Source organism: Ranitomeya variabilis, chromosome 1, assembly GCF_051348905.1.
Source record: "Ranitomeya variabilis isolate aRanVar5 chromosome 1, aRanVar5.hap1, whole genome shotgun sequence".
In the NCBI taxonomy this organism is placed as follows: Eukaryota; Metazoa; Chordata; class Amphibia; order Anura; family Dendrobatidae; genus Ranitomeya; species Ranitomeya variabilis.
The window spans coordinates 1,115,550,797-1,115,575,332 of NC_135232.1; the positions used below are offsets into that span (position 1 = coordinate 1,115,550,797).

A 24,536-nucleotide genomic window follows, 5' to 3' on the forward strand; every position below is an offset into this window, starting at 1 on the left:
CCTTGGAGACTACACTATTGATCAGCATGGTGGGCAGATGTGGTGGGATTTGCAGCCCCTCCATCAGCCTGACACCCACCTCTCCTCTATGGCAGGTGCTAGTGATCATACTTGGTCAGTGATCAGCCATTGATGAGGACTCTTCAGCTTTGGCTTTTATTGATGACTCTTTGATGATTTTTTTCCCATTGATAACTGCACTTTCCTACTGTACATAGATTAACCCTTTGGTCTATGGATGATGACAATCAACAGGCAGCATGTTATCTAATAGAAACTTTCTCTTTCCAGACGATGGAGAGTTGTACCAACAGGCTGGAGAGGAATGTCAAAATCAAGACTTTAGCCCAAGTCCTGGAAGTGACCTGGAAGAAGAAGAGGACGAGGAGGATGAAGAGGTTTGCAGTGAAGAAAGCAGCAGCTCCACTCCATCTGGTACAGTGGACAGAGAGCCTGGTGGTGGTCTTGGGTCTTCCCATTCTGAGGAAGGTCTAGCAAATCATGGTAACACTCCTGGCTCACAACAAGCCAATGGCAAGAACCAGAACCAAGGTCAAAGCCAACATGGCAAACCCAAGAGGAAGAGGGCAGGCTCTGACTCCAAGTCTGGCAAACCCAGGAGAGCTCGAACAGCTTTCACCTATGAACAGCTTGTTGCTCTAGAGAACAAGTTCAAGTCCACCAGATACCTCTCAGTTTGTGAAAGACTCAACCTGGCCTTATCGCTTAGTCTGACCGAGACCCAAGTCAAGATCTGGTTCCAGAACAGACGCACGAAGTGGAAGAAGCAGAATCCTGGAGCTGACACAAGTGCCCCTACTGGGGGGTCCAATCATGGGGGAGGTCCAGGCATGGGTGGTGGGCTCAGCCCTCTAAGTCATTCTCCTTCTATGGTCAACCCACTGGGCATGCATGGGCACCCAGGGTATCCAAGCCATGCTCCCAGTGCGCTGATGTGCACAGCACAGTTACCCTTCCTCCCAGGTCCAGCTGCTGTCCTGTCACCCTTTGTCCTGGGGTCCCAGTCCTATGGAGCCCCAGCATTTTATGCCCCACACTTATAAAAGTGCAATCCCTGACCGTACAGTGGGTGAACTATTCACTGGGCAAAGCCCCCAAGACATACCCCAAAGGCTTTAACATGGGGTCCAAGAGCTGGCAATCTAGCATCATAGCAGCACTGATTGCATATGTCCTCACCCCCTTTTGTGCAGCTCCTTGACTTATTGCTCTCAGACATGTACTAGAAGCACAGCACCTTTAATTGCAATGGATCTGATTATAAACCACTTATCTACCGATTTCCTATGGAAAGCACTTTAAAAAAAGACTTTCCACCTTTCTATGTATAGAACGAAATTTAAAGGGAAGCATCACATACAAAAAAAATATACAAAAAAAATAAAAAAAAAATGCAAAAAATTAGTCAAATGTTCCTGTAAATTGGAGAAATACATTTTATTTATTTTTTATTTGTTTTGTCAAAAAATCTTCACCTACTTTTTCAGATGGAGACATCATCCTTAAAGACACCTGTAAATGTGGTTATAAAAACCAAAACATATATTTGTTGCCGTTAATTGCTGGGAATCCTTCCTGAATTTCAGAGGAGATCGTTTCACATTTATTTCCAAGAATAACTGGGATGTAAATAACGTTTTTCTTTATATGTTGGGGACTTGTTTTCATAAAAAAAAATAAAGAAAGAAAATAAAGAAAAAAAAATAAGAAAGAAATAAAAACATTTTTATTCTGTGCCCATGTTCCTCTCAGGGTTAATAGGAGTTTAGGAAGTGGCTGTATGTAATAATTTGCATTGTTGAAATATACAATGAACCTTGCGTTCGTGATATCACGATATACACTATATATAGAATTTATGCATTCAGTTTAGAAAAAAAATGAAAAAAATAAAATAAAATAAAATTCCTTTCTAGAAACTCTGTATGGAAAATGATTCGACAGATTTTCCTAGGATGTAAATGGTTTCAAATGTAATTATTAATCCAGTCTAAACTGCTGTTACTGCATTGTAATTTTACATTTTGTTTATTTGTGTAAATAATGGTTGATAATGATGTTTAATTTTTTATATTTAATTGTATGACGATATGGCGTTATTAGAGAGAGAATATTTCAAGCACTTTGCTAAAACGTTTAAACATTGAACAATAAACTGTAATATAAATATATCTCCTATTTTGTTGTTCCTCCTTTTTTTCTATTTCTTCATATTACTAAACTGCTAGAAATGATGATGAAAATAATAATATAAATAGTACTATTATTGTTATCATTATTAACATTATTTTTACTGGTTGTTATTATTATTATTATTATTATTATTATTATTATTATTATTAAATAATAATAATAATATAAATCGTACTATTTTTGCTATTATTATTATTAACATTATGTTTACTCGTTATTATTATTATTATTATTTTATAATAATATAAATCGTACTATTTTTGCTTTTATTATTAACATTATTTTTACTCTTTATTATTATTATTATTATTATTATTATTATCACTACAATTACTATTATTACCACAATTAACATTATATTTTTTTTTCTATTTTACTGTTATTATTACTATTATTAGCACAATTAACTTTATATTTATTTTTACATTTTTTTCTTTTTATTATTGTTGTGATTATTATTATTATTATTATTATTATTATTAAATAATATAAATCGTACTATTTTTGCTATTATTATTAACATTATTTTTACTTTTTATTTTTATTATTATCACTACAATTACTATTATTATCACAATTAACATTATCTTTGTTTTTACTTTTTATTATCATTATTTTTATTATCACAATTAAAATTATCTTTAGTTTTTACTCCTTTACTATTATTATTATTATTATTATTATTATCATCATCACTATAATTACTGTTATTACCACAATTAACATTATATATTTTTTGTATTTTATTGTTATTATTACTATTATTATCACAATTAACTTTATATTTATTTGTACTATTTTTACTTATTATTATTGTTGTGATTATTATTATTATTATAATTTTACCAATCATATTTTCCACAGCTACTATTTTTTTATCATATTGAGAAATATTGTACAAATGCATCATAACAGAAACATAAAAAATGCTTGCAAAACAATTTAAAAAATGCAAAACAAAAAAAAGAAAGAAAAGGTGTGTAAATGCCAGTGATCACATGATATATATAGATATAGATATAGATATATATATATATATATATAATTTTTTTTAGTGTGTGGAGGGGCAGGGGAAGGCAAAAGTAGAATAATTTAATTAAAAAAAAATGTGTTTAAGGAAATCGAATAATCACATGTCATTACATTTTCTTTTTATTCCATATACAGAATTGAAAATAAATGTTTAGTGTACTGAGTTGTCTTAAAAATATGTATTTTAGTAAGAACATGACTTAATAGTCGGAGATTCTTCTAGTGAGTGATCTAAAGTGATCTGATGGTGACCGGGTAACCGAGGAAGAATGGATGTGACAGCAATCACTAGAAATAAGGACGAGGAGCAGCAGCCATCAAACAGCAGGAGATCGGGAGATCAGTTTAGTTTCCAGGAGTTTGTTCCCATGTAGTAGACATTTTTTCTATACTTTTCTAGTCTCCATTTGTTGTTTACTCACAAATTCTTGAATGGGAAAGAAAGTGATCGTCCTGGAAGGTGAAAAAATTCTGATCAGCCCAAGGTAAGCAAAGGTCAGGAGGAGCAGTAAAGTGATCGGATCATGACCCACACCAGCAGTGACAGGATTCCTAGTGCTACTAGTCTACATGCAGAGTGCTAACCGATAGTAATATGATTACTAGTGCTACTAGTCTACACACTGTATATAGTTCCCACAAGTAATGATATGGTTATTAGCACTAATAGTCTACAGGTATATTATAAATTGGCTATGATATAGTCACAGTACTACTAGTCTGCATACATGGTATAAATTGGCAATGCTACAGTAACAGTACTACTAGTCTGCATATATAGTATAAATTGGCAGTGATATACTTGCTAGTACTACTAGTCTGCATATATAGTATAAATTGGCAATGCTATAGTAACAGGACTACTAGTCTGCATATATAGTATAAATTGGCAGTGATATAGTTGCTAGTATTACTAGTCTGCATATATAGTATAAAGTGGCAGTGATATAGTAACAGTACTACTAGTCTGCATATATAGTATAAAGTGGCAGTGCTATAGTAACAGTACTACTAGTCTGCATATATAGTATAAAGTGGCAGTGTTATAGTAACAGTACTACTAGTCTGCATATATGGTATAAATTGGCAATGCTATAGTAACAGTATTACAAGGCTATAGTAACAGTACTACTAGTCTGCATGTATAGTGCAAATTAACAGTGATATAGTTACTATTACTACTAGTCTGCATATATAGTATAAAGTGGCAGTGCTATAGTAACAGTACTACTAGTCTGCATATATAGTACAAAGTGGCAGTGATATAGTAACAGTACTACTAGTCTGCATATATAGTATAAAGTGGCAGTGATATAGTAACAGTACTACTAGTCTGCATGTATAGTATAAAGTGGCAGTGCTATAGTAACAGTACTACTAGTCTGCATATATGGTATAAATTGGCAATGCTATAGTAACAGTATTACAAGGCTATAGTAACAGTACTACTAGTCTGCATGTATAGTGCAAATTAACAGTGATATACTTACTATTACTACTAGTCTGCATATATAGTATAAAGTGGCAGTGCTATAGTAACAGTACTACTAGTCTGCATATATAGTACAAAGTGGCAGTGATATAGTAACAGTACTACTAGTCTGCATATATAGTATAAAGTGGCAGTGATATAGTAACAGTACTACTAGTCTGCATGTATAGTATAAAGTGGCAGTGCTATAGTAACAGTACTACTAGTCTGCATATATGGTATAAATTGGCAATGCTATAGTAACAGTATTACAAGGCTATAGTAACAGTACTACTAGTCTGCATGTATAGTGCAAATTAACAGTGATATACTTACTATTACTACTAGTCTGCATATATAGTATAAATTGGCAGTGATATAGTTGCTAGTACTACTAGTCTGCATATATAGTATAAATTGGCAGTGATATACTTATTATTACTACTAGTCTGCATGTATAGTTCACAAACAAAATGATATTACTGTTATTACTAGTCTGTTTGAGCACTCAGACATATGGTTACTAGTATAACTAGTATACATTATCCCTAGTGTACAGTATCACTAGTATATAGTATCACTAGTATACATTAGTTGACACAATCAGACATAGTTACTATTCACTAGAACAGTCTGCAGCAGCTATGAGAAGTGCAGAGGAGCAGCACATGCAGGCACAGATATGGTACTAGTGCTGCTCACCTGCATTAATAGTTCATTAAGTTAATTCCTTCTGTACACGGGCAGTCCACAAAATCAGCAATCAGGTACTTATTATACTTATTACTGGGTACTACCAACACACACACACTTACCAGTAATACCAATATATAGAATTAATATTCACCCCAGTGGTGATGCAGTCATTAGTATTGCTACTACTACAACGACTGTACATGAGTAATTCACACAAGCAGTGATATGATGAATACAAGTATTACTAATATGCATAATTAATGTTAAAAGCAGTAGAATAGAGTTATGTGTTACTAGTCTACAGGAGCCAGGGCCGGACTGGGACTAAAATTCAGCCCTGGCATTTGAAGTCACACAGGCCCACTTGTCACATGGTGACTGTATAATATCTTTGTACACTTGTAGGTTACAAGAAGTGAGGGGAGTGTAACACGACTATATAACATATAATCACAGCTGTATCCAGCATTACAGCTCAGTCCTATTTATTGCTTTTAGTTGCAGTACCAAGAAAAGCCGCTACTTTACCTACAGAACTGGATCTCATAGATAATGAAGGGATTGTGGAACCTCATTCTGATGCTCCATACACTTTGCCTACAGCCACTTTTGGTTCCGCTGCGCAGCACGAGACCCGGTGACTCTGAAGAGCGGTGACATCAGTAACGTCACCGCTCTTCAGATATTCCGGGTCTTGCGCTGAGCTCGGCGACTGTGAAGAGCGGTATTGTTACTACCGTCACCGCTCTTCAGAGTCGCTGGGACTCGCCAGGTCTGGGCTAGTAGTGCGGGGGTCTGATAGACATCTCTCCATTACTTACACCAGGGATTGATAGCAGCTGACATTACGCAGCTGACATCAACCCTAAAAATCATTACACATACCAGAATTAAATGCTCTGGTGGCTGGGAAAAGCAGTAGAGTTAGCGCTATTCCCAGGAGCCGGGTGCTAACTACAACTGTAATCATCCTTGCCTGGTCTCCCTGTGAAGCATTTCTGCTGTATTTGCATGCACTGATCTCAAGCCACTAAACGAGTGTGATCGACAGGGCCGGACTGGCCATCGGGCAGTTCTGGCAAATGCCAGAAGGGCCGGTGGCAGTCGTGGGCCGCTCTCCAGCGCAGACTCCTCCCCCCGCCGCCGACTCCCCCCGCCGCCGACTCCCCCTGCCAGCGCCACCGCATTCAACTATACCGGCGTCTATGACACCGGTACAGTTGAATGCAATGATGGAGGACGCTCCCTCTCCCATCATTCACCGATCTGCCTGGCGCTAACACTGCGGGTGCGCGATGACGTCATATGATCGCGTACCTGCTGTGTGACCGGGCAGACTGCAGCTGCTGAGACCGGAGCCAGGAGCAGCGCTGGGCACGAGGAGAGGAGAGTGTTTTGGTTTTTTTAAAATATATCACTGAGCGATAACTGGATTGGGGGGGCTGCATTACATTCTATGGGGCTGTGCTGCATTACATTCTATGGGGGCTAGTTGCATTACATTCTATGGGGGCTGTGCTGTATTACATTCTATGGGGGCTGGCTGTATTACATTCTATGGGGCTGTGCTGTATTACATTCTATGGGGGCTGTGCTGAATTACATTCTATAGGGGCTGTGCTGTATTAGATTCTATGAGAGCTGGCTGCATTACATTCTATGTGGGCTGTGCTGTATTACATTCTATGGGGGCTGTGCTGTATTAGATTCTATGAGGGCTGGCTGCATTACATCCTATGGGGGCTGTGCTGTATTACATTCTATGGGGGCTGTGCTGTATTACATTCTATGGGGGCTGGCTGCATTACATTCTATGGGGGCTGGCTATATTACATTCTATGGGGGCTGTGCTGTATTACATTCTATGGGAGCTGTGCTGTATTACATTCTATGGGGGCTGTGCTGTATTACCTTCTATGGGGGCTGTGCTGTATTACTTTCTATGGGGGCTGTGCTGTATTACTTTCCATGGGGGCTGTGCTGTATTACATTCTATGGTGGTTCTGCTGTATTACATTCTATGGGGGCTGTGCTGCATTACATTCTATGGGGGCTGTGCTGCATTACATTCTATGGGGCTGTGCTGCATTACATTCTATGGGGCTGTGCTGCATTACATTCTATGGGGGCTGTGCTGTATTACATTCTATGGGAGCTGTGCTGTATTACATTCTATGGGGGTTGTGCTGCATTACATTCTATGGGGGCTGTGCTGCATTCCATTCTATGGGGGCTGGCGGCATTACATTCTATGGGGGCTGTGCTGTATTACATTCTATGGGGGCTGTGCTGTATTACATTCTATGGGGGCTGTGCTGCATTACATTCTATGGGGGCTGTGCTGCATTCCATTCTATGGGGGCTGGCGGCATTACATTCTATGGGGGCTGTGCTGTATTACATTCTATGGGGGCTGTGCTGTACTACATTCTACGGGGGCTGTGCTGTATTACTTTCTATGGGGGCTGTGCTGTATTACTTTCCATGGGGGCTGTGCTGTATTACATTCTATGGGGGTTCTGCTGTATTACATTCTATGGGGCTGTGCTGCATTACATTCTATGGGGGCTGTGCTGCATTACATTCTATGGGTGCTGTGCTGCATTACATTCTATGGGGCTGTGCTGCATTACATTCTATGGGGGCTGTGCTGCATTACATTCTATGGGGGCTGTGCTGCATTACATTCTATGGGGGCTATGCTGTATTAGATTCTATGAGGGCTGGCTGCATTACATTCTATGGGGGCTGTGCTGTATTACATTCTATGGGGGCTGTGCTGTATTACATTCTATGGGGGTTGTGCTGCATTACATTCTATGGGGGCTGTGCTGCATTCCATTCTATGGGGGCTGGCGGCATTGCATTCTATGGGGGCTGTGCTGTATTACATTCTATGGGGGCTGGCTGTATTACATTCTATGGGGGCTGTGCTGCATTACATTCTATGGGGGCTGTGCTGTATTACATTCTATGGGGGCTGGCTGCATTACATTCTATGGGGGCTGTGCTACATTACATTCTATGGGGGCTGGCTGTATTACATTCTATGGGGGCTGTGCTGTATTACATTCTATAGGGGCTGTGCTGTATTACATTCTATGGGGGCTGTGCTGTATTACATTCTATGGGGCTGTGCTGTATTACATTCTATGGGGGATGTGCTGTATTACATTCTATGGGGGCTGGCTGCATTACATTCTATGGAGGCTGGCTGCATTACATTCTATGGGAGCTGGCTGCATTACATTCTATGGGGGCTGGCTGCATTACATTCTATTGAGGCTGGCTGCATTACATTCTATGGGGGTTGGCTGCATTACATTCTATGGGGGCTGTGCTGCATTACATTCTATGGGGGCTGTGCTGTATTACATTCTATGGGGGCTGTGCTGTATTACATTCTATGGGGGCAGGCTGCATTACATTCTATGGAGGCTGGCTGCATTACATTCTATGGGGGCTGGCTGCATTACATTCTATGGGGGCTGGCTGCATTACATTCTATGGAGGGCTGGCTGCATTACATTCTATGGGGGGCTGGCTGCACTACATTATATGGGGGCTGGCTGCATTACATTCTATGGGGGCTGGCTGCATTACATTCTATGGGGGAGGGCTGTATTACATTCTATGGGGTGCTGTATTATTTTCTATGGAGGGGCTACATTATATTCTATGGGGGGCAGCATTATGCTCTATGAGGGGGCTACAATATATTATATATGCAGGGGCTGCATTATGCTATATGAGGGGGCTGCATTATATTCTCTGGGGGGTTACATTATACTCAGGGGGCTACAATATATTCTGTGGGGTGGCTGCATTATACTCTGGGGTGGCATCATTATACTATATGTGGGCTGCATTATACTGTATTGAGGACTATGGGGAATACATTATACTATATGAAGAACTATGGGGTGCATTATACTATGGGAAGTGAATTGTACTACATGGATGACAATGGCGGGACATTATACTATGTGGAGCACTATGAGGAATGTATTATACTATTTGGAGGACTGAGGAATGTATTATACTATTTGGAGGACTGAGGAGTGTATTATACTATATGGAGGAATTGCAGTATATTTTAATATATGGAGGTCTATGAGGAGTATATTATACTATATGGAGGACGATGTGGAGTGTATAATACTATATGGAGGACTGAGGAGTGTATTATACTATATGGAGGACTGAGGAATGTATTATACTATATGGAGGACTAAGGAGTGTATTATACTATATGGAGGACTGAGGAGTGTATTATACTATATGGAGGACTGAGGTGCACATTATAATATATGGAGGACTATGGGGTGTATTATACTAAACAAAATGCTGCCTATTCATCGAGTGATGGGATTGTTTATGTGGGAACAGAAATCCTTGTTCTCAGCCGCACATCGCCGGTGTAAACTGTAGATGTGCTGCTGATAACATGATACTGTATGGGGATAGATTGATCTAATTGTGATTGTTCTGTTCCCTTCATTCTTTCTCAGTTGGTGTAAAGAGGCCGGGAAACAAGCGAGCGATTTCAGTATTGTCGATCACCAGGGCCGGACTGGGACTAAAATTCAGCCCTGGCATTTGAAGTCACACAGGCCCACTTGTCACATGGTGACTGTATAATATCTTTGTACACTTGTAGGTTACAAGAAGTGAGGGGAGTGTAACACGACTATATAACATATAATCACAGCTGTATCCAGCATTACAGTTCAGTCCCCATAGAATGTAATACAGCACAGCCCCATAGAATGTAATACAGCACAGCCCCATAGAATGTAATACATGTAATACAGCCAGCCTTAATAGAATGTAATACAGCACAGCCCCCATAGACTATAATACAGCACAGCCCCATAGAATGTAATGCTGCACAGCCCCCATAGAATGTAATGCAGCACAGCCCCCATAGAATGTAATGCAGCACAGCCCCATAGAATATAATGCAGCAGAGGCCCATAGAATGGAATGCAGCACAGCCCCATAGAATATAATGCAGCACAGGCCCATAGAATATAATGCAGCACAGGCCCATAGAATATAATGCAGCAGAGGCCCATAGAATGGAATGCAGCACAGCCCCATAGAATGGAATGCAGCACAGCCCCATAGAATATAATGCAGCAGAGGCCCATAGAATGGAATGTAGCACAGCCCCATAGAATAGAATGCAGCAGAGGCCCATAGAATGGAATGCAGCACAGCCCCATAGAATATAATGCAGCAGAGGCCCATAGAATGGAATGCAGCACAGCCCCATAGAATATAATGCAGCAGAGGCCCATAGAATGGAATGCAGCCAGCCCCATAGAATATAATGCAGCAGAGGCCCATAGAATGGAATGCAGCACAGGCCCATAGAATGGAATGTAGCACAGCCCCCCCCCCCCCCCAATAGCTCCACAATCCAGTCATCACTCATTGATAAAAAAAACAAAAACAAAAACACTCTACTCACCTTTCCTCCTGCCCCGCGCTGCTCTGGCTCTGGTGGTCTCAGCAGTCGCAGTCTGCCCGCCCGGTCACACAGCAGGTGCGCGATGATATGACGTCATCGCGCACCCGCAGTGTCAGCGGCAGGCAGAGCGGGGAATGATGGGAGAGGAAGCGTCAGCAGACGCTCTCTCCTCCATCAATGCATTCAACTGTACCGGCGTCTATGACGCCGGTATAGTTGAATGCGGGGCCGGGAGTGCGCCGACAGCGGGGAGAGTGTGCCGACAGCGGCACACTCAAGCGGCACACTACTGCCACCGGCCCTTCTGGCATTTGCCAGAACTGCCCGATGGCCAGTCCGGCCCTGGCCCTCATGACAAGTCCATGTTTCCGGTACGTGTGGTATCAGTTGTGTTCATGAAATCTCAAGTACCGATTATAACCTATGGTGCGATTCACATGTCTGTGTTTTCACACTGACCGCGTGTCTGTTTTTTCTGGAAGCACAGATGACAAGGGCCAAAACAAGCCTATGGGTCCATGAAAAACACGTACAGCACAAGGATGACATCGGTGTACAGTGTAACACTGCACAGTATAGGAGGAGCTTTGTAATTTAATTTATTTATTTTTCCATACCAGAAAAACACTGATGACACACTGATGGTAAAAACGGATGACATACTGATCCAAAACAGTGATGGCACATTGATGGTAAAAAGGGCCACACGGATGACATACTGATCCAAAGGGCTCATACCCACTTGCGAGAAAAGAAACAGTCCGATTTCTGGACCGAAAAAACGGACGAGTGCTATGCGAGTGTCATGTGAGTACAATGGGATTTTTAAACACAACATCCGTATGACATCTGTATCCAATCCGTGTGCAATGTGATTTTAACATGAGCTTTTACATACAGCAGTTCTCTGTCATTTACACATCGTTTTAAAACAAAGTATTCTTCAAAACACACATATATATATACAGTTATATGAAAAAGTTTGGGCCCCCCTATTAATCTTAAGCTTAATGTTTTATAAAAATTGTTTTTTTTGCAACAGCTATTTCAGTTTCATATATCTAATAACTGTTGGACACAGTAATGTTTCTGCCATGAAATGAGGTTTATTGTACTAACAGAAAATGTGCAATCTGCATTCAAACAAAATTTGACATGTGCATAAGTATGGGCACCTCACCAGAAAAGTGACATTAATATTTAGTAGATCCTCCTTTTGCAAAAATAACAGCCTCTAGTCGCTTCCTGTAGCTTTTAATGAGTTCCTGGATCCTGGATGAAGGTATTTTTGACCATTCCTCTTTACAAAACAATTCCAGTTCAGTTAAATTTGATGGTCGCCGAGCATGGACAGCTCTCTTCAAATGATCCCACAGATGTTCAATGATATTCAGGTCTGGGGACTGGGATGGCCATTCCAGAACAGTGTAATTGTTCCTCTGCATGAATGCCTGAGTAGATTTGGAGCGGTGTTTTGGATCATTGTCTTGCTGAAAGATACATCCCCTGCGTAACTTCAACTTTGTCACTGATTCATGATTATTATTGTCAAGAATCTGCTGATAGAGTCCAAAAAGAAAAGAATGTCCAGCTTCACCGAATCCGTAAAAAAGAGTTTTCTTTATTCAATCTTCAATCTTGATTAAGGGAGCTTAGTCTCCAGAAACGCGTTGAGATTCTTACCCATATGGCTTGTGCTGAAGTCTGTATCCTCTATGCTCAATAGTATGTGAATAAAGAAAACTCTTTTTTACGGATTCGGTGAAGCTGGACATTCTTTTCTTTTTGGACTCTATACGCCTGAGCACAGCGGGTCCGTGCTCCCGAGGATTGGTTTATGCATCACGGGTGAGCTGGTTTATATTTCTTCTTTCAAAGAATCTGCTGATACTGAGAGGAATCCATGTGTCCCTCAACTTTAACAAGATTCCCGGTGCCGGCATTGGCCACACAGCCCGAAAGCATGATGGAACCTCCACCAAATTTTACTGTGGGTAGCAAGTGTTTTTCTTGGAATGCTGTGTTTTTTTGCCGCCATGCATAACGCCTTTTTGTATGACCAAGCAACTCAATCTTGGTTTCATCAGTCCACAGGACCTTCTTCCAAAAAGAAATTGGCTTCTCCAAATGAGCTTTTGCATACCTCAGCCGATTGTTTGTGGCGTGCTTGCAGAAACGGCTTCTTTTGCATCACTCTCCCATACAGCTTCTCCTTGTGCAAAGTGCGTTGTATAGTTGACCGATGCACAGTGACACCATCTGCAGCAAGTTGATGCTGCAGCTCTCTGGAGATGGTCTGAGGATTGTCCTTGACTGATCTCACCATTCTTCTTCTCTGCCTTTCTGATGTTTTTCTTGGCCTGCCACTTCTGGCCTGAACAAGAACTGTACCTGTGTTCTTCCATTTCCTTACTATGTTCCTCACAGTGGAAATTGACAGGTTAAATCTCTGAGATAGATAGATATATATTAGATAGATAGAATAGCAGGCAAATCCTGTGCGCATACAGTAAAATCACACTGACAGGTTAGAATAGAATAGATACTGTACATACACATAGAATAGATGTGTGAGTATATATATATATATGTCAGTGACGCACATATATAGTACCCAGCCACCCCAGAAAAGGCGCATCTGTAAGATGCGCCAATTCCGTCACTTAGCCTCGCTCTTCACACTTGCCCTGTAGCAGTGGCAAGTGGGGTAATAGTTGGGGTGTTGATGTCATCTTTGTGACCTCAAGCCCCGAGGTTAGTAATGAAGATGTGTCAATTAGATGCCCTCATTACTAACCCCATATAGTGAAATAGTAAATAAAACACAGACACCCATTAAAAAATCCTTTATTTGAAATAAACACACAGACTACTTTATTGTTCTTAATTAAACCATACTGACAACATCTGCTAATTCCCCGAAGCCCTCGATCTCCTGTAATAAAGAAAAAATAAAAAACAACAATATACCCATACCTGTCTGGCGTTCAGTCAGTCCCACGCCGTAATCCATATATGGGGTATAGACAGTTTACAACCGGGAGCGGTGCTAATGCGACTGACCTGGCTGTAAACTACTGGGGAATGAATGAAATGCTGCTGGCGCAGACTCAGTGACTAGCGCTGACATCACTGTGTCTGTGCCCCCTCACAGCCTGAATTCAGATGAACTCTTCAGCGAGGGAAAATGCCAGCTGATTTTCCCACGCTCAAGAGTTGAGTGCAGGTCAGGCTGTGAGGGAGCGCAGCATCAGTGACAGCACCTCTATTCACTGAAACTGTTCTCGCAGCTGACATGAACTGCTGTGACCTCATCCCTGGCATTATCCCACGGTCCTGAAGTCACAGCAGTTTAGGCCGGCTGCGAGAACAGCTGCAGTGAATAGAGCTGATGTCACTGATGCTGGGCTCCCTTTTTCTCAGTCCGATTTCAGCTGAGAAAAAAAATCGCAGATGATATGTCACCCATTGAATAACATTGGTCCGAGTGCAATCCGATTTTTTTTATCGGATTGCACTCGTCCGTCTTTCTCGCAAGTGAGTATGAGCCCAAACACTGATGACACACTGATGGTAAAAACGACCACACGGTTGGCACACTGATCCAAACACTGATGGTAAAAACGGCCACAGAGATGACATACTGATCCAAGCACTGATGGTAAAAACGGCCACAGAGATGACACACTGATCCAAACACTGATGGTAAAAACGGCCACAGAGATGACACACTGATCCAAATACTGATGGTAAAAACAGCCACAGAGATGACACACTGATCCAAACACTGATGGTAAAAACAGCCACAGAGATGACACACTGATCCAAGCACTGATGGTAAAAACGGCCACACGGATGGCACACTGATCCAAACACTGATGGTAAAAACGGCCACAGAGATGACACACTGATCCAAACACTGATGACAAAAATGGACACACAGATGACATACTGACCCAAATGCTGATGATACACTGATGGTAAAAATGGCCACACAGATGACACACTGATCCAAAACACTGATGGCACACTGATGGTAAAAACAGACACATGGAAGACATACTGATCGAAAACACTGATGGCACACTGATGGTAAAAATGGCCACACGGATGACATACTGACCAAACACTGATGATAAACATGGCCACACGGATGACATACTGACCAAACACTGATGATAAACATGGCCACACGGATGACATACTGATCCAAGCACTGATGGTAAGAACGGCCACACGGATGACACACTGATCCAAACACTGATGACACACTGATGGTAAAAATGGCCACACGGATGATATACTGACCAAACACTGATGATAAAAATGGCCACATGGATGACACACACTGATCCAAACACTGATGATAAAAATGGCCACATGGATGACATACTGATCCAAGCACTGATGGTAAGAACGGCCACACGGATGACACACTGATCCAAACACTGATGACACACTGATGGTAAAAATGGCCACACGGATGACATACTGGTCCAATCACTGATGACACACTGATGATAAAAATGGCCACACGGATGACACAATGATCCAAACACTGATGACAAAAATGGACACACAGATGACATACTGATCCAAACACTGATGGCACACTGATGGTAAAAACAGCCACACGGAAGACATACTGATCCAAACACTGATGACACACTGATGATAAAAACGGCCACACGGATGACACAATGATCCAAAAACTGATGACACACTGATGACAAAAATGGACACACAGATGACATACTGATCCAAATGCTGATGACACACTGATGGTAAAAGTGGCCAAACGGATGACATACTGATCCAAAACACTGATGGTAAAAACGGCCACACAGATGACATACTGATCCAAACACTGATGACATACTGGCCACACGGATGACATACTGATCCAAACACTGATGGTAAAAACGGCCACAAGGATGACACACTGATCCAAATACTGATGACACACTGATGACAAAAATGGACACACAGATGACACACTGATCCAAACGCTGATGACACACTGATGGTGAAAATGGCCACACGGATGACATACTGACCAAACACTGATGTCACATTGATGATAAAAACGGCCACACGGATGACACACTGATCCAAACACTGATGGCACACTGGTGGTAAAAACGGCCACACAGATGACGCAATGATCCAAAAACTGATGGCACACTGATGACAAAAATGGACACACAGATGACATACTGATCCAAACACTGATGGCACACTGATGGTAAAAACGGCCACAAGGATGACATACTGACCAAACACTTATGGTAAAAACGGCCACATGGAAGACATACTGATCCAAACACTGATGGCACACTGATGGTAAAAACGGCCACACGGAAGACATACTGATCCAAACACTGATGGCACACTGATGGTAAAAACGGCCACACAGATGACGCAATGATCCAAAAACTGATGGCACACTGATGACAAAAATGGACACACAGATGACATACTGATCCAAACACTGATGGCACACTGATGGTAAAAATGGCCACAAGGATGACATACTGACCAAACACTTATGGTAAAAACGGCCACATGGAAGACATACTGATCCAAACACTGATGGCACACTGATGGTAAAAACGGCCACACGGAAGACATACTGATCCAAACACTGATGGCACACTGATGGTAAAAACGGCCACACGGAAGACATACTGATCCAAACACTGATGGCACACTGATGGTAAAAACGGCCACACGGAAGACATACTGATCCAAACACTGATGGCACTGGTACCGTTTTTTTTCCCCGGACCTGATTAAACACGGACATGTGAATGAGGCCTTAGGCTATGTGCACACGTTGCGGATTAGGCTTAGGAATTTCTGGTGCGGATTCTGCATCTCTTGGCAGAAAACGCAGGTGCGGATTTGTCGCGTTTTTTGTGCGGATTTTGTGCATTTCTGGTGCAGATTTGCTGCGGATTGTTTGCGGATTTCCTACGGTCTCTACCCCTGCAGATTTCTATAATGGAATGGGTACAAAAACGCTGCAGATCCGCAAAAAAGAAGTGACATGCTACTTCTTTTAATCCGCAGCGTTATCGCACGGAATTTTCCGCACCATCAGCACAGCGGGGTTTTTTTTCACGTTGATTTACATTGTACTGTAAATCACTTGCGGATCTGCAGCGTTTCTGCTCCGCAGGAAATCCGCAACGTGTTCCACATACCCTCAGAGACATTGCAGCAGTGGTTGTAGATGGTTAACCCCCTTAACCCTTGGTTTAGTTCATACACTGCTGTTTTAGTGCAGTTTTTGGTGGAGTTATTTTCAGACAAAAATCAGATTGGAGCCAAAAATGTAGTGTAAAATTAGGCTAAGTTACCAGGATGAGTATTTTGTGCGTTTTAATGCTGATTTTACGTGTATTCTTACATGTGTTTATAGCCATTTTCCCTGTGCCTTTTTTGTCCCTTTTTAATATATCATGTTTTATATCAAACTGCCTTGTTTTGGGTACTGCCTATAAGGTTACGTTCCCTCGAGGAGCTTCTGGTGAGTTTTTGATGTTGAATAATTTTGGTGCCATTTCTGCACCTATTATGTAAATTATGTTACTTGTTTTTATTACTTTTTAATATTTTTAATTTTTTTTTTATCGCTTTTTTTTCTTTTTTTTCTTTTTTTTCCATATCATGCTTTGTTTTTGATGCTTCCTGATATTCGGCTTTGACAAAATTTTATTGATGCACTTAGGTGCGGATTACATCAATTTTTTTATGCGTTTCTGCAGCGGAGATGCACCGAAAACTTGGGTGGTTTTTTATATGAGAATTTTCTGCATCTAATGCAAATCTATGGGGGGGAAATCTGCACTTAAAACTCAGCATACCTGAAAGAGAAACTGACATGCTGGAGATCCAAAACACGCACCACAGGTCAGTTTACGCTGAGTAAAAGAGAAGCCCAATAGGCTCGAGATTTCTATAAATCGCATCTACTTTGCTGGAATTGTAACACGCTGCGTTTTTGCACATAAAAATATGCTGCAGAAAAAAAAAATTACTCCCGGAAATGGAAATTGCCATGTTTACTTTTCCTCCTACTATAGTTGTTATGGGCCTTGATTATCAAAACAGTCTAAGAGATAAACCTGTGTTGCCCCTAGCAACCAATCAAATCTCAGCTTTCATTGTTCAAACTGCTCTGATAAAATGAAATCTGTGCTGTGATTGGTTGCCATGAGCAACAAAGAAAAGATTTCTTTGCAGCCATTTTTGATAGTTTTGCCCCAGTGTGCTCTGTGTGAACATGGCCTAAAGAAGAAAATCTCTTACTTTCATGACTTGCTGTTTCACGGCATTTAGATGGCGGCTTTAGCAGGGTACTTAGTTATGCAGGCGCCATCCTATGACCTTTTGTCAGTGACTGAGCCCTTTGTAGTGACCCGGACAGGTTAATCTATATAGTTTGTAAGGCTAGCAGCTTAATTTTAAGAATCTGTCAGAAAAGGGTGTGGTGATCAAAGATGGTGAGAGTATTCAGCTCATCACATAACATGGTGAGAGTATTCAGCTCATCACATAACATGGTGAGAGTAGTCAGCTCATCACATAACATGGTGAGAGTAGTCAGCTCATCACATAACATGGTGAGAGTAGTCAGCTCCATCACATAACATGGTGAGAGTAGTCCGCTCCATCACATAACATGGTGAGAGTAGTCAGCTCATCACATAACATGCTGAGAGTAGTCAGCTCATCACATCACATGGTGAGAGTAGTCAGCTCCATCACATAACATGCTGAGAGTAGTCAGCTCATCACATAACATGGTGAGAGTGGTCAGCTCCATCATATAACATGGTGAGAGTAGTCAGCTCCATCACATAACATGGTGAGAGTAGTCAGCTCCATCACATAACATGGTGAGAGTGGTCAGCTCATCACATAACATGGTGAGAGTAGTCAGCTCCATCGCATAACATGGTGAGAGTAGTCAGCTCATCACATAACATGCTGAGAGTAGTCAGCTCCATCATATAACATGGTGAGAGTAGTCAGCTCCATCACGTAACATGCTGAGAGTAGTCAGCCCCATCACATAACATGCTGAGAGTAGTCAGCTCATCACATAACATGGTGAGAGTAGTCCGCTCCATCACATAACATGGTGAGAGTAGTCAGCTCATCACATAACATGGTGAGAGTGGTCAGCTCATCACATAACATGGTGAGAGTAGTCAGCTCCATCACATAACATGGTGAGAGTAGTCAGCTCCATCGCATAACATGGTGAGAGTAGTCAGCTCATCACATAACATGCTGAGAGTAGTCAGCTCCATCATATAACATGGTGAGAGTAGTCAGCTCCATCACATAACATGCTGAGAGTAGTCAGCCCCATCACATAACATGCTGAGAGTAGTCAGCTCATCACATAACATGGTGAGAGTAGTCCGCTCCATCACATAACATGCTGAGAGTAGTCAGCTCATCACATAACATGGTGAGAGTAGTCTGCTCCATCACATAACATGCTGAGAGTAGTCAGCTCATCACATAACATGGTGAGAGTAGTCCGCTCCATCACATAACATGGTGAGTGTAGTCAGCCCCATCATCACATAACATGCTGAGAGTAGTCAGCCCCATCACATAACATGCTGAGAGTAGTTAGCTCATCACATAACATGGTGAGAGTAGTCAGCTCTTCACATATCATGGTGAGAGTAGTCAGATCACTTGCCTGATGACGAGACTATAAATGGCTGACCCAGCGCTGTCCGTGGTGCTGAAACAGGACTACTGTTACTCCCATGGCCAACCAAGTTCTCCAAGTGTAGAGAAACTACAACTCCCAGCATGCTTATGAGGCTGAAGGATGTAGAATTTCTGCCATATTTGGACAGAGCTTACTTGGCCACGTAGATGTTGGTGGCCATATAAAGACCAAATGATCCACCTTGTCCACCATTACATTTATTTACTTTTACATTTCTTGAATAGTCAGATATTGGTTTATTCCAATTATTGTTGATTTTCTAACCACATCTTCTGGAAACAAACAGCTACCAAAATATTTTATGACATAGGGTCCGACTTCACAGTGCTTTTTAGTACCAAGATTGATATTAACCCCTTCATGACCCAGCCTATTTTGACCTTAATGACCTGGCCGTTTTTTGCAATTCTGACCAGTGTCCCTTTATGAGGTAATAACTCAGTAACGCTTCAACGTATCCTAGCGGTTCTGAGATTGTTTTTTTGTGACATATTGGGCTTCACGTTAGTGGTAAATTTAGGTCGATAAATTTTGCGTTTGTGAAAAAAATGGAAATTTGGCTAAAATTTTGAAAATTTTGCAATTTTCAAATTTTGAATTTTTATTCTGTTAAACGAGAGAGTTATGTGACACAAAATAGTGAATAAATAACATTACCCACATGTCTACTTTACATCAGCACAATTTTGGAAACAATTTTTTTTTGCTAGGAAGTTATAAGGGTTAAAATTTGACCAGTGATTTCTCATTTTTACAGCAAAATTTACAAGACCATTTTTTTTAGGGACCACCTCATATTTGAAGTCAGTTTTAGGGGTCTATATGGCTGAAAATACCCAAAAGTGACACTATTCTAAAAACTGCACCCCTCAAGGTTCTTAAAACCACATTCAAGAAGTTTATTAACCCTTCAGGTGTTTCACAGCAGCAGAAGCAACATGGAAGGAAAAAATGAACATTTAACTTTTTAGTCACAAAAATGATCTTTTAGCAACAATTTTTTAATTTTCCCAAGGGTAAAAAGAGAAACTGGACCCCAAAAGTTATTGTACAATTTGTCCTTAGTACGCCGATACCCCATATGTGTGGGGGGGGGAACCACTGTTTGGGCGCACAACAGGGCTCGGAAGGGAAGGAGCGCCATTTGACTTTTTCAATGAAAAATTGGCTCCAATCTTTAGCGGACACCATGTCACATTTGGAGAGCCCCTGTGTGCCTAAACATTGGAGCTCCCCCACAAGTGACCCCATTTTGGAAACTAGACCCCCCAAGGAACTTATCTAGATGCATAGTGAGCACTTTAAACCCCCAAGTGCTTCACAAATTGATCCGTAAAAATGAAAAAGTACTTTTTTTTCACAAAAAAATTCTTTTAGCCTCAATTTGTTCATTTCCACATGGGCAACAGGATAAAATGGATCATAAAATGTGTTGGGCAATTTCTCCTGAGTACACTGATACCTCACATGTGGGGGAAAACCACTGTTTGTGCACACGGCAAGGCTCGGAAGGGAAGGAGCGCCATTTGACTTTTGAATGAAAAATTAGCTCCAATCGTTAGCGGACACCATGTCGCGTTTGGAGAGCCCCTGTGTGCCTAAACATTGGAGCTCCCTCACATGTGACCCCATTTTGGAAACTAGACCCCCCAAGGAACTTATCTAGATGCATAGTGAGCACTTTAAACCCCCAGGTGCTTCACAAATTGATCCGTAAAAATGAAAAAGTACTTTTTTTTCACAAAAAATTTCTTTTAGCCTCAATTTGTTCATTTCCACATGGGCAACAGGATAAAATGGATCCTAAAATTTATTGGGCAATTTCTCCTAAGTACAATGATACCTCACATGTGGGGGTAAACCACTGTTTGGGCACACGGCAGGGCTCAGAAGGGAAGGAGCGCCATTTGACTTTTTGAATGAAAAATTAGCTCCAATTGTTAGCCGACACCATGTTGCGTTTGGAGAGCCCCTGTGTGCATAAGCATTGGCGCTCCCCAACATGTGACCCCATTTTGGAAACTAGACCTCCCATGGAACTAATCTAGATGTGCGGTGACCACTTTAAATCCCCAAGTGCTTCACAGAAGTTTATAACGCAGAGCCGTGAAAATAATAAATAATTTTTCTTTCCTCAAAAATTATTTTTTAGCCCGCAATTTTTTATTTTCGCAGGAGAAATTGGACCACAAAAGTTGTTGCCCAGTTTGTCCCGAGTATGCTGGTACCCCATGTGTGGGGGTAAACCACTGTTTAGGCACACGTCGGGGCTCGGAAGGGAAGTAGTGACGTTTTGAAATGCAGACTTTGATGGAATGGTCTGCGGGCATCACATTGCATTTGCAGAGCCCCTGATGTGCCTAAACAGTAGAAACCCCCCACAAGTGACCCCATTTTGGAAACTAGATCCCCCAAGGAACTTATCTAGATATGTGGGGAGCACTTTGAACCCCCAAGTGCTTCACAGAATTTAACAACGCAAAGCCGTGAAAATAAATAATCATTTTTCTTTCCTCAAAAATGATGTTTTAGCAAGCAATTTTTTATTTTCACAAGGGTAACAGATGAAATTGGACCCCAATAGTTGTTGCCCAGTTTGTCCCGAGTATGCTGGTACCCCATATGTGGGGGTAAATCACTGTTTGGGCACACGTCGGGGCTCGGAAGGGAGGGAGCACCATTTGACTTTTTGAAAACAAGATTGGCTGGAATCAATGGTGGCGCCATGTTGCTTTTGGAGACCCCTGATGTGCCTAAACAGTGAAAAACCCTCAATTCTAACTCCAACACTAACCCCAACACACCCCTAACCCTAATCCCAACTCTAGCCATAACCCTAACCACAACCCTAACCCCAACACACCCCTAACCACAACCCTAACCCCAACACACCCCTAACCCTAATCCCAACCCTAACCCTAATCCTAACCCTAATCCCAACCCTAACCACAACCCTAACCCCAACACACCCCTAACCATAACCCTAACCACAAGCCTAATCTTAACCCTATTTCAAACCCTAGCCCTAATTCCAACCCTAACTCTAATTCCAACCCTAACCCTAAGGCTATGTGCCCACGTTGCGGATTCGTGTGAGATTTTTCCGCACCATTTTTGAAAAATCCGCAGGTAAAAGGCATTGCATTTTACCTGCGGATTTACCGTGGATTTCCAGTGGTTTTTGTGCGGATTTCACCTGCAGATTCCTATTGAGGAACAGGTGTAAAACGCTGTGGAATCCGCACAAAGAATTGACATGCTGCGGAAAATACAACGCAGCGTTTCCGCGCGGTATTTTCTGCACCATGGGCACAGCGGATTTGGTTTTCCATAGGTTTACATGGAACTGTAAACCGGTTGGAAAACTGCTACGAATCTGCAGCGGCCAATCCGCTGTGGATCCGCAGTCAAATCCGCAGCGTGTGCACATTGCCTAATTCTAAGGCTATGTGCACACGCTGCGGAAAACCCTTTGGATCCACAGCGTTTCCGCAGCTGCGGGTCCGCAGAAGTTTCCCATGAGTTTATAGTTCAAAGTAAACCTATGGGAAACAAAAAACGCTGTGCACATGCTGCGGAAAAAACTGGACGGAAACGCAGCGGTTTACATTCCGCAGCATGTCACTTCTTTCTGCCGATTCCGCAACGGTTTTACAACTGCTCCAATAGAAAACCACAGTTGTAAAACCGCAGTGAAATCCGCAGAAAAACCGCAAAAAAACCACGGTGAATCCACAGCGGTTTTGCACTGCGGATTTATCAAATCCGCTGCAGAAAAATCTGCAGAGGACCAGAATACGTGTGCATAGCCATAGCCTTACCCTAACCCTAACCCTAGTTCTAACCCTAGTGGAAAAAAAAATAAAAAAAAATATTTTCTTTATTATTGTCCCTACCTATGGGGGTGATAAAGAGGGGGTTCATTTACTATTTTTTTTATTTTGATCACTGATAGGTTTTATCACAGTGATCAAAATGTACATGGAACGAATCTGCTGGCCGGCAGATTCGGCGGGCGCACTGCGCATGTGCCCGCCATTTTGGAAGATGGTGGCGCCCATGGAGGAGACGGACGGACACCGGGAGGCTCGGTAAGTATGAGGGGGAGCACGGGGGGTGGATCGGAGCACAGGGGGGGTGGATCGGAGCACGGGGGGAGCGGACAGGAGGACGGAGGGGAGCAGACCACAGAACGGAGGACTGGGGAGGAGATCGGTGGTGGGGGGGGGGGCAGATCAGGGTTTCCAGCCATGGCCGATGATATTGCAGCATCGGCCATGGCTGGATTGTAATATTTCACCACTTTTCATAGGTGAAATATTAAAAATTGCTCTGATTGGCTCTTGCACTTTCAACAGCCAATCAGAGCGATCGTAGCCACGTGGGGGCAAAGCCACCCCCCAGGCTAAAGTACCACTCCCCCTGTCCCTGCAGATCAGGTGAAATTTAAGTTAACCCTTTCACCCGATCTGCAGGGACGCGATCATTCTGTGACACAGCATATGCGTCACAGGTCGGATTGGCACTGACTTTCATGATGCATACGCTGTGTCACAGGTCGGGAAGGGGTTAATATGTGATGTCCATATTACCCTATAGCCATGTGCCCCACTGTTTAGTGTAGTTTTGATAAAATCACAGTTTTATCAGCAGGAGATTATCACTAGAGGACTAGTTGTCTCGTGCCATGCAGTCCTCCTGCTCTGTATAGCCCTTCCCCCACCACGGATTAACAGCTTTCTGTCTATGCACAGTGTACACAGAAAGCTGTCAATTAGTGGTGTGGACGGGGTTATACGGAGTTCAGCATTCAGAGCTCTGCTAGATCTGCAACAGATGAAACAGGTTTTTTTTTAATCAAAACTGCAGCATTCAAATCAGTAATT

The 24,536-nt window shown here is 42.0% G+C and overlaps 1 protein-coding gene across 1 annotated transcript in view; it reads left to right on the forward strand.

Moving 5' to 3' along the window:
* NKX1-1 (NK1 homeobox 1) overlaps positions 1-2,192 on the forward strand; it is a 7,585-nt gene extending 5,393 nt beyond the window's left edge. Inside the window, exon 2 of the mRNA XM_077279293.1 lies at positions 292-2,192. Within this exon, the coding sequence (XP_077135408.1) occupies positions 292-1,064 (773 nt within the window). The 3' untranslated portion in view covers positions 1,065-2,192. The remainder of the gene's footprint in view (positions 1-291) is intronic.
* Positions 2,193-24,536: the final 22,344 nt, after the last annotated feature.